Here is an 11,304-nt window from a genome sequence, read left to right as displayed (position 1 = left end):
ATTATTTGGCTGTCAGTACGGTCAGTACCAGACAAGCAAACTTTATCATGTGACAATTAGACACACTTTTTCTCAGTGAGCACAAAGGGACACCTGGCCGCTGTCAGGGTGTAGTCAGACACACTAAAAGACTCTCAATAAGTGTCTAAATACATTGTTGTATTGACTTGCTAACGCTAACTAACATCAGTAGTAGTCTTTTTGGTGGTTTCACTATCGTCTCCTAGCAACCACACTGTACGCTGCCATCCGGCTCCAGACGCTCAGCGCTGCCGTGCAGACTTCATTATTAATGATGCCACAGACACTAAACCTTTCGAGAAAGCATATGTCAAGAAAGAAAGACTCAGAAACACTGCAGCTAGTTGTAGGATGATGTCAGGGAAAGGAGCAGCGGCTGTGGATCGGATCAACTAATGGGGCACTGCTGAGAACCAGTTTAAAGGCGGAGTAAGTTACCACATCAACGTAATGTTAGACTGTAAAGTTAGCAAATAGCAGAAAGGAAACTGAAATATGTACTTGCTTTTTGACTGTTCAGTGTTAGTGTGTAGCCTATTTGTTGTAATGCCGCACTCAACATGGTGGAACAATTACTGAGTAAATGTACTCAAGTAAGCTACTGCAGCGTTAGTAGTCTATTTTAAAGTAGCCTGCAATGTAATTTAATTGAGCTTTTTTATTTTTTGCTCATTTGCACTTATATCCTACTTCAAGGATGGAGGTCATCTTCACTCCACGACTGTAGTTACTTTGCAAATTCAAATTAATTACAAAACTGTACTAAACAAATTATTATTCTTAATAGTTAGAATAAAAAGAAGGTGAACTAACTTACTTGTAAGATTTTGAATCTATGAGTTTTATCTGTGGTTAACAGATTTGCACTTCTTTCATCACTCATAAAAACTAATTACATTCACTCAAGAAGCTACAGTACTTACAGTACAGTTTGGATTACTCATACTGCACTTGAATAGGTCTTCTGCTACTTAAAGTACAGTATTTACTATTACAAAATAAATAAATACAAATATGAAATAATGTGAATTTTACTTTATTACATTTATCTGACATATAGTTACTATACTGTACATACAAATATTACAATAAATATTGTATGTACGTATGTATTATTCTTTTTAGAATATGGATACAAAATAAATACCGGTAACTGCAGCAAAATGCACAAGAGGTACTTTTACTTTTGGTAAATGCTGATAACACTTTTAACTATTATTTAAAATCTAGAACTTTTTCTAGTAATGGAGTATTTTTGTATTTTGGAATTTATTTTAAGTAGTTGACTAACATTTCTTATACTGCTGTTTCACACACACTTAAACCATAAACATCATTCACACAAACACTGTACTGTAGAAGTCACACAAACATTTGAACACACAATGCAAAGTGTGTTAAATAATTGACGGATTAGCACATTTTGATCCAATGTTGTCACTTAACAAGTTGCGTTGCTAAGTGATAAAAACAGGTGCTCCATCCTCCTTCCTTACCCCCTGCCTTGACACAGGTGAAAACAGTGTCCATGGAGGGAGAGGAATCAGATGAGGATGTTCAGGGAGAGGACCTGCCCACTGTTCTCTGGGAGAGGTGCATTCAGCAGAGCATCCTTGTTGATCTCAGTGAGGATGAAAGTCTCCACCTCAGTGATTTGGAGCGTTCTTTAGCCTTACATCTGTCCGAGGCAGAGTCTGCAGCCTCAGAGTCCAGCATCCATCTCAGCGGTGAGTCCTGGAGTCACCTCTATTTATTTTTTTGTTTTTTGGTTGGATGTTAACCTGCCTGTTTTCATCTATCCTGAACTATACATCAATATACTTTCTGAAAAACTCTATAAACTTTTAGCAAAGTTTGCATTAATAAAATAGTTGTTCTCTCAGATTCAGAACAGGTTCCTAATATATATATATTGTAATGACAAATTATTCACATTTAGAGCTTTCATTAAAACGTGAAATGTCATATGTCCACAAAGTGAATACAATGGCTTAAAGGAATCCATGCAACCCTCTATTTTGGTATTTATGTAGTTGTTGTTCTTTAACTTACAGGGAGCACAGAGCTGTCACCCTTGGACGTAACCTCCTCAGAGTCCAGTTCTGTCAGCAGTCAGAGTAAGAGGGTTGTAGAGAGCAAGACCAAGAGCAGCATATTGCATGTATCTGCCCAAAAACCGAACACCGTGCAAGATGAGCAGCCATTAAAGCATGAAGAACCAGGACAAGATACCAGTGACGAGGATCAGGATGACTTACCTTATGATGGTGACCTCGGAAGCCTCTATTTCAACCAAACGGCTACCTCTGAGGTTGATATGAGCTCTGACGGAAGAGATACATTTCATTCAAGTCCTGATGTTCCTGGTGTGCTTGAATGTAATACAAGAGATAGAGAGGAAATCATTGAAGGCTTGGTTTCTATTGGGCATAACTCTGAGAAACAAGAAACGTTGTCGCAAGTGGATGCCAATACTGAACGGGAAATCCGTGTGGATGCTTCCAAGTCATTGAAGGTTGCCCCCCCATGTCCTTGTCCTTCAGATATGAGCCAGCTGTTGCTGCAACATTTCTCCCAGGAGGAGTTATTGCGGTCAGGTAGGCTGATCGAGGCGGAGACCCTGCCAGAGGTGTCTCTGCTGGAGAGCGTGGAAGACACTTTGTTTAGCTGGCGTCTAACACATAACAGCACAGTAATTAAGAGTAACCACTCAGAGAGCCCTGCTTGTAGTTCCAAGACCAATCAGAGCTTCTGTTCGGACATGAGGAATGAGAAGACTGCATCAAAAAATTCAAGTTTAGAGGAAAAAGCAGAAAGTGAAATTGATAATGTCCCCTCTGCTGCTTCTGACAGTATAATATCTTGCTCTCCAAGTATAAACTCAGAACAGGGCAGTGGGGATACAAGTGATGTAGATCTAGAGAATCAGGAAAAGGTAGAGGATGACCTGGTTCAGAGAGGCCCACTTGTGCGCACCAGGTCCTTCAGCGACATCAAGTATGGCCAAGGCAAGGTCCATTACCCACTCCCTGACTTCTCCAAGGTAGCCTCAAAGGTAAAAATCCCCAAAGCTCCGAGTGCACCTGTCAAACCTGTTCCTCAGAGTCCCAGCACCATGCACAGAGCCCAATCCTCTCCAGGGATGTTAGATTTGATCAACAGAGTCATGGAAGATTCAATCCAGCCATCAGAGAACCCATATGTCTTCAAAGACGAGGACAAACAGACTGCTCCAGCACTGGTGCATCACCTGCAGGTAAAAACATTCAGGATGTAGTCTGCCTTTGGTGAAGTTTGCTTTTATTCTCTCAAAAATGTGCACACAAATAATTCTGTTCATATTCCTTGGGATTAACATTTGAATATTTCCATATGTCTTTAGGCTGAATATGACAAACTACTTACCAAGTATGCTGAAGCAGAGAACCTTATAGATCAAATGAGAATAGGAACCAATGTAAGTAAAAAGTTGGTGCATTTTTGACTGACCCATATCATGTATGTGCAAGAAATCATTTACAGTTTCAGTAACTTTACGTTTATGGATCTCTTTAACAGGTTCAGCCCTCCTCAGAGGTGATGCTTTATTTAGAGTGTGAAGATGATCATCAAGGAAACTTAGTTGAGGGACGCCATGTTGGATCTTCGCCTCCTCGCCTTCCCACGTCAGGTACGTCTCAGTTTCGACATCTGATATTATGACAGGACAGCATTATGCAGTGAAGCGTGCAGCTGGTTTCCATAGTGATAAATGAGGTCAGATGACACTTTTCTAGTTGCACAGACCTCTTTACTTTGCTGATGGAGCACTTCAATAAAGTGGAAAACAATGGCTGTTAACTCAACAACTTAACACCTAACTGAAATATATCTATGTCATATTTTTAAATCACAACTCGTAGCTGTATGGTTCATGTTTAATTTGTATTTATTTTTTATAGTTTACCAAAATTAACTAATTCGAGCACACTGATTAAATATTAGCTTAATGTATGTTCTCCATCATTTACACTGATGAGGTAAATACAAAATAAAACATTTATAAAAAAAGTGAGTCCCCTTATCTGTAATCTAAAGATTAGATGTTATAAAGGAAGGTGTAGGGTTATATGTATTGTCCCAGAGGGGAACATTGTTTTCGACCCAGTGCTTCTGTTGCTCTTCCTAAAAAAAAAAAAAAAAAAAACATCTGACAACATAAAAAGTTGACATTGACAGCAATGCTTAAACAATAACCTGTGAGTGCAAAATGTACAGTATATATTAATATGCTGTTTTGCCAAGTGTCCTTGGGTTTCATGAGAGGCACTATATCAATCAAATGTATTATTATTATTATTATTATTATTATTCAGTGTGTTTCAATCTAGCTTTGCTTTGAATTAAGAACATTTAGGTGAGAAAGGAGAAACAACCCCCCAGAGCAACACCACAGTGGTGACCGCCGCTTCCCCCAGCCAGCCTGAGGAGGGTCCCAGTGATGGGGAAATAATGACTGCAGAGCTGACAGACATCATCAGCCAGTTCATGCAGAATGTAAGTCTGAAGATGAGTCAGGATATTACTAAGTTGCCATAAAATGCACTCAACCATTTATCAACATTCTTCTATTTAGGTGGAAGAATTCAAATTGAGTGTGAGCAAAATGTCAATGAGCACGGCAGAACAGCAAATGGTTAGTATTGTTCCTTTAATGTTTTTTCTATATATGTGATGTACAGAATATGGTGATGAATAAAATATAAATCGTGTCCATTGTCAGATGTTGAGGAGCATGATGGAGGCTCAGGACCAACTGGAGAGAAAATACATCAGTAGGAAGGAAGAGCACCGAGCTCTGGAGATGCAAAACTACATGGGCCTGTGTAGGAACGTTGGCACATTTGACCCAAACAGGTTAAAACCACACAACCATCGCACCACTGTGAAAGTGTCAGTATCATGTGTTTGCATCCATTCACAAAATGTGTATGTGTGTGCCAAAACATGTGCAGGTTGGTGGAGGGAGACATTTTCAGGATAGGGATGCACCTTGAGGACATAAAGGAGATTATAGATAAAAACGTGTGTGAGCAGATATCTCCACCCCACTCGTCCTCCACTCCCACACACATGAAGGAGATACTGCATGTGAAGCCCACTCCTCTCTGCATGCCCACACCCTCACCTCCACCATCCCTGCATGAGGTAACCAACTCACAGACACACTCACTGACCATGGAATCTCAGTCCACCACTCAGTCCAAATATTTCAATAATTACTAGACAGATAAGTTTTTGGCTTTGTTTGAAATGTCACGCCACAAAGCTTGGTGATGTTTTCATAAATAAACAGATAAACAGACACATTTATTTATTTGTATTATTGATATGTGAAATGATAGATTTTAAATGCAAAATTTGGATAAGTTCTGACTATTTAAAAACAAAAACATGAATGTTAAAAGGAATTGGAAATAGTGACATTTAACAATATATACAATATGTAAAAAAAAAAAAGAAGAATCATTGACACTTTTCTAAATTATTCTAACTGCAAATTGTTTTAGAGGCCAAGTGCACATTTTTCTACTGAGGTGTATAAGACGGAGGATGAGGAAGAAAAAGAGGAGGAAGTGGAGGAGGCCAGTGAATTCCATGAAGATGTGTTACAACAAAGCAGTGAACTCATAACAACGGAACTTTTACTGGAAAATAACACCTACTCTCATTCAAGGTACTTGTTAACATTTTTGAAACAATCAAAAAATATATGAATAATGTAGTGTGCAGAAAAACCCTGGTTTAGGATGCTATATAAAATATCCCACTGTGCATGTTTCACTGTTAGAATTGTTCCTTGCCATTGATGTTTTGAGAGGTTCTTGCATTCTGTGTTTGTGCTCAATAATAACAGGCACGTTCTCAGCCTTCCTGTGGGCAGATAGTGTTTCAGGTGCAGTGTTGGTGTTAGGTTCCACACAGTGTTTATGTCTCTGTGTGCAGGTTCTCCTCTCTGTCCTGCATCAGGAGCTCACTGGGCTCTCTGGAGGGACTGGAAGGACAGACAGCTGAAGAAGAGAGAGGCTCTGTCTCGTCAGAGGCGTTGGATGACAGTAACATCTTAGCATACTTGAGTGAAAGTAGCTCATCTTCAAGACTGAGGCATTGGACACCCCACAGGTAAGTGTACCTGACAATATAGAAGTAGAAGAGCTAACTGTTACCCCTTGCATGGATAATACAAGTAATCCGTCTTGTAATTGCTTCAATGTGTAAGTGAGCTAACCTCACATGTATTTAAACTTTTAAACAACAAAACTCTCACCCTCCTCTCTCCCTGCTCCACAGACTCACTAAATATCTCACTTGTTGTTGCAGTAGTAGCACCCCGGATAGTGTCCTGAACCAGGCAGGTGAATGTGATCTGGGCGAGCGTGTTAGTCTGGCTGTGGAGATCTCCTCTTCCTTCGATGCACCCAGACCCTCAGATAGCCTCAGTCCCTCAGAGCCGCCCCTCAACACCTCTTCTGTATCACAGGTCAGTCACACGATGTTTAAGTTAAAGTGACGTGGAGGATGCACTGGCTTCTTTATTTTGACTGATGTGTGTTTTTTTTCTGGGATGCAGAGGATTGTGAGTCCAGAGACAGACAGTGGATTTGGGAGCTCATACTTAAATCAATCCACCTCCGGACCATTTCAGCAGAATCTGCTCACAGAAAGGTACAAGTATTTATTAAAATGATCCACAGGCATTATGTACATACCAATAACCGTTTGATCCTCCCATCTACAGTGTGCAGTCCCAGAATGATGGTTTAAGTAGCTCCGCCAGTGAGGGCTCCTGCTCCAACGTGCAGACAGCCATTCACCCTGTCCCCCAACGGTGGGCTAGCCCCCACCCCTCTGTCCAGACACAGTCCTGTGGTGCAGCAGTGGAGCGCTGGGTGGAGAGCACCACCAAGGAGCCTTCAGTCAGGCTGCAAGGTGAGCAAATCTGCCTGAAGGAAGAAGATCTGCTTTTATTTTATCTGGTCAATAAATAAATGATTAACTCTTTTCAACCACTGACTGAACAGAGTTTGAAAGCAGCCTCTCTGCCCAGCTCCATCAACAAGTATCTGAACCAGCACTGAGCATCACCATGGATACGGAGGAGAGAGGCAGCCCGCTGGACTCGTGCTCCTGCAACAGGTCAGTATGTTAAAAGAGACAAAAAGTAGTTAAAACACACAATGAAGTAAATCACATAGTACAAATCTGATACAAGTCTTAATCTTCACACTGCCTGTTTTCATAGTGGACGCCTGCACATCTCTGTGTGTTTTCATGTGCTTAGCGAGGCTATCCTGGTCTTGCAGTCAGAGGTATCCCGGCTGAAGAAAGAACTAAACGAGGGCTTGGTCCAGCTGCCTCATCTGGCACAGAAGATGGACTATCTCACCTCCAAATACAGGCAGGAGCACAAGTCTAAAACCAGACCCCGGACCCACCACAGACCAGCATGCAACAGGTGAGGAGCGGGTCCTTCGATTGGAACAGAAGGATAATGGGCAATGTTAGGGTGTGTTGATGTAATATTTAGTTGTATTTTACCTTCAATATTTATTGTATAATAATCAGATAACCACAAATAAAAAGCTTCCATGAGATAAATAGATACTGCACAATAGATGCAATTCCAGAATATTCCTTTTAGACAGCTGATGAGACATGGTGATCCTTTTTATTCTTACCTTTGTTGTGTGAAGGCCACAGAGTAACACACAAACTGTGTGCGATCTCAGTTCCAGTGAGGCGAGGATAGAGGACTGGATCTCTTCAGACATGGAACCAAGCAAGAGCAAAGGTACTCTTCTACCAGTTCACACTAATAAGCAAATTGGAGCAAAACACTCCATGTCTGTAATCATTTGCTCTCCAGGTACAGACAGTGGTGGTGACACATCTGGCTCTGAGATGATGTTACAGCTGCAGAGCTCACCTGTAGAGGGCAGGAAAGGCAGCAGCAGTGTGCGATCTGCACCTGAGAGTCAATGTAAGCTACATGAGGGGCTGCAATCCAACAGAGGTCAGGGCCACACGTTTTTGACAGTTCAGGACATCATTCATTTGCTTCTGAATTTCATTTGATGTACATAGAAAGGATAATGAATCTAATAGTGTGTCCTTCAGGGTCAGAGGGAAAGGACTCTCGTCTGACCAGCTCCCCTTTAAAAGGAGGTAAGCAGAGAACACAAAGTAAGTTATTTTATGACTTTAGGATTATAACGTCAACAGTTTGTTGTCATTGTGATTATTTAATGAAACAGTATGTGTTGTTTTAAATATGACAGATTTCAATTGTATTTTTCCAAAATAAACTAATTGGCATATACTAAAAAGCACAATATCAACAGTGTCCAACAGGGCAGAGATAAAACACAATCCCCAACTTCAAATAAAAAAATCATACATTATGCAGTATTGAGTTTGCTTGGAATACATACCGTAGTGCTTTTCATGTCTCTGCTGTTAGCTGCCATCATGGAGAGTTTTTACTCCAAGGGGAGGACGTCTCTTTTCTCCTCTCTTCAGAAGCCTCTTCTCCAGGTCAGCTACGGCTCCTGCAGCAGCCTGCCTGCAAGGTGAGCAAGTGACACAAACACAACTCTAACCGCAAGCAGACAGATATTTATCAGAGGTTTCCCACATAAACATATTCAATGATATCATTCTCTCTTGCATTCCGTCCTCAAACTCAGCTATAAAGTGAGGGAGCCTCCGCTGCACGTCCACAGAAAGCGCTCCACCCAGTCAGACACCGCCCTCCTGCCCAGTGATGTGTACTTCCAGAGGACACCGTCCCCAGCAGCAGTGTCCTCAAAGACTATCAGCAGGACGGGCAGACGCAGAGGGAGCAAGGTGAGACATCCCACCTCTACACATGCATGGCTGCTGACTATTCTGTCACACATCCTGTCTGTATACAGGAACATCTGCTGTGTTCCTCGACAAGAAAAGCAAACAATTTGTCATTGTTGTGAGTTTTAGTCCATGCTCAGCTCATGGAGACTTGTTTTTAGGAGGAAGAAATGAGCAGGACTCTGGACAAGGCTATAGAGGTGGCCCGCAGCATGAAGAGGACCACCGACCGCCTGGCCAAGAGGCTGTCAGCTGACCTGGCAGAGGCTCATCTCCACAGTAAACTGCACAAGCAGCCACGAGGGGGCAGGAAGCATCGCCACAAGAAGAGTTCAGATCAGTTTACTCTGTAATCATCAATCTGTACTGTGTGTCTTTGTGGAAAATGTATTGTTGGATAATAAGTTATTTAAAGATGTGTTTGTGTTAAGTTATTGTTTTTTTTAAATGGTTGTATGTTTGTTTATTTATAATTTAATTGGATGTCTGAAATCACACTGCAAAAATAAAAAATGTGAACCTTTCAGTGCACTTTTATTTATGAATTGCATGTTAAACACGTTGACATTGTTATTACATGCCTTAATGCCACTTCATTATTTTTAAGGAAAAGCATCCAGCATCTCATTTATTTTCACACCGGAAAAAAACCAATGTCCAACACAAGACGATTGATATGATGCAAATGTGACCTCTAGTAAGGGCCCAAAATCGGACAAACAGCAGAAGAAGCAATAAACATAAACCCTGTTTTTTTATAATCCGTTTTTTTTCCAGTTCTATTTCACCTGCTTCAGAACTATTAGATATCCAGTCCAGTCAAGCTGCCAAAGGATTATCCATTTAACAGTCGTTATTTCAGATGAGTGTCCTTATAGCTGCTATGCTGATGTGACACCTCAACGCGCTGGCCTGTGGGTGCTGCTGACACAGTGTCTGCTTACTGAGTTTCTGTCGGAGGGCTTTGTCGTCTCGCAGCCTGCTGATGCCGGGCTGACTTCATTTTTTGTTTGTGGGGGTCTAGTTTCCCTGTTGTTCTGAGGGGGGTATCAGGGAAAAAGATGTGTCCAAACAACATTCCTGACCTGCTCTGTCTGATTGTTTATATATTGATATTCTCAGTGTTCACTAACCTGAAGGCCACCACCAGAGCAGAGTAGTCACAGTGAGGGAAGCGTGACCAGGGCAGTCTGATATTTAGACACAAATACACAGCAGGAAGTGTGAGACAGCACCAGGTCATTGTCTGGATCATGGATTTTAGTGCTGTTTATCTCATGTTGAATGTGTAATAATCCATTTTTAATGTACACAAAAGCTGCAAATATTATTTGTTTACGTTGATTAAATAAATCGCCTATTTTGATGGTTGATTAGTCAGTTTGAGTTTTATTTTTGGAAAAAAAAGCTTTTTAAATATGAAGAGATTATTGTTTCTTTACTCTATGACGGTTAACTGAATATCTTTGAGGTGTGGACAAAATAAGACATTTGATGCCATTTTATGTTAAAGGTCCCATGTCATGGCCATTTCTACTGATCATAATTCCATTGTTGAGGTCTACTAGAATAGATTTACATTGTGCAATTTTCCAAACTCACATTGGTTTCTCATCCAGCATCTCTGTATAGTATTTGTATTCACTCTCTGTCCTAAACAGCTTGTTGGAGCTCCTGCCCCCCCCCCCCCCCTCCCTGTGAGCCCACTATGCTCGCAGCTCGCCCACTCTGTTCTGATGAGTCTACCACCGTTACAGCGGAACATCAGTGATGATGTGTTACATTGGCGTTAGCAACCAGGAAATGACACCAGTAATGACAAACAGATGAGAAAGCTGCATGGGGTCTGGGTGCCGTGTTGGCGGGACGTTGCGCGGCTCACTGCTGCGAGGAGCGGACAGTGTGAGCTGGGTTCATTTCCCGCTTGCTGCGTGGGGTCTGCGAGACAGCGGGACATCGCGAATGGACGCAGAAAGGGGGGGGGGGTGCTAAGGGGGCTGCAGCACCCCCATCTGCGAGGCTCCACTAGCACCCGCACCCCCAAACGCGGAGCACCTACAGTGTAAGCACGCCACAGTTTCGCCGCTGCGAGGCTCCACTAGCCCACCTGCCCCCAGCGCGTCACAGTTTCGCCGCTGTGAGAGTGTGTGTGTGTATGAGGAGCTCCACGGGTTGGTCCATTTGGACCAATGGGTCCATTTGGGTATGGGCACGTCACTGTACCCAGGAAGAAACAAATGGAAAAAGACAAATCTCCAACGAGGCATTCTGGTGCAGCATAGAGGTATTTTCTGTGTGGCTACAGGGTGTACTTTGAGGGTTTTGACTCTGCAGACCGTTTACATGCATAAAACCTTCATAACACACAAGGGGACGGGTAATAACCGGAAAAGCATG

General features: G+C 42.0%; 1 protein-coding gene and 1 long non-coding RNA gene across 16 annotated transcripts in view; one reads left to right on the top strand and one right to left on the bottom strand.

Moving 5' to 3' along the window:
* Nucleotides 1–22: 22 nt before the first annotated feature.
* aknad1 (AKNA domain containing 1) lies at nt 23–9,430 on the top strand. 14 transcript variants are annotated; one of them, XM_079651841.1, is made up of 22 exons: nt 23–450; nt 1,535–1,748; nt 2,076–3,277; nt 3,404–3,478; nt 3,580–3,691; nt 4,409–4,557; nt 4,637–4,696; nt 4,784–4,917; nt 5,016–5,208; nt 5,571–5,737; nt 6,007–6,183; nt 6,385–6,541; nt 6,632–6,726; nt 6,800–6,990; nt 7,083–7,197; nt 7,304–7,516; nt 7,755–7,852; nt 7,928–8,074; nt 8,167–8,244; nt 8,522–8,630; nt 8,748–8,907; nt 9,069–9,430. In XM_079651841.1, the coding sequence occupies exons 2-22, from the start codon at nt 1,550–1,552 to the stop codon at nt 9,258–9,260; spliced, it is 4,023 nt and encodes a 1,340-aa protein (XP_079507967.1). In that variant the 5' UTR covers nt 23–450; nt 1,535–1,549; the 3' UTR covers nt 9,261–9,430. The 14 variants fall into 14 exon arrangements, with proteins under 14 accessions (XP_079507967.1, XP_079507973.1, XP_079507972.1 ...); XM_079651847.1 differs by having other exon boundaries at nt 6,382–6,541; nt 7,343–7,516; XM_079651846.1 differs by having other exon boundaries at nt 6,382–6,541; nt 7,791–7,852.
* The window catches only part of LOC307020475, a 43,457-nt gene continuing 40,227 nt past the window's right edge, over nt 8,075–11,304 (bottom strand). For both annotated transcript variants that reach the window (XR_013802900.1, XR_013802901.1), the window contains exons 2-3: nt 8,493–8,623; nt 8,075–8,214 (exon numbers count right to left, since the gene is read on the bottom strand). This is a non-coding gene — a long non-coding RNA (uncharacterized lncRNA). The remainder of the gene's footprint in view (nt 8,215–8,492; nt 8,624–11,304) is intronic.

The sequence above is a fragment of the Notothenia rossii genome, assembly GCF_949606895.1.
Source record: "Notothenia rossii genome assembly, chromosome: 9".
NCBI lineage: Eukaryota > Metazoa > Chordata > Actinopteri > Perciformes > Nototheniidae > Notothenia > Notothenia rossii.
Note: the sequence above shows the minus strand (reverse complement) of the source record. Positions and strands in the feature narration are given on the sequence as shown.

Bases quoted from the DNA above. Each gene is read 5' to 3' on its own strand.
- aknad1 (XM_079651835.1), top strand. From the start codon at position 1,550: ATGGAGGGAGAGGAATCAGATGAGGATGTTCAGGGAGAGGACCTGCCC. The intron at 3,479-3,579 runs GTAAGTAAAAAG...TCTCTTTAACAG, and splicing joins AAATGAGAATAGGAACCAAT to GTTCAGCCCTCCTCAGAGGT. The intron at 6,727-6,799 runs GTACAAGTATTT...TCCCATCTACAG, and splicing joins CAGAATCTGCTCACAGAAAG to TGTGCAGTCCCAGAATGATG.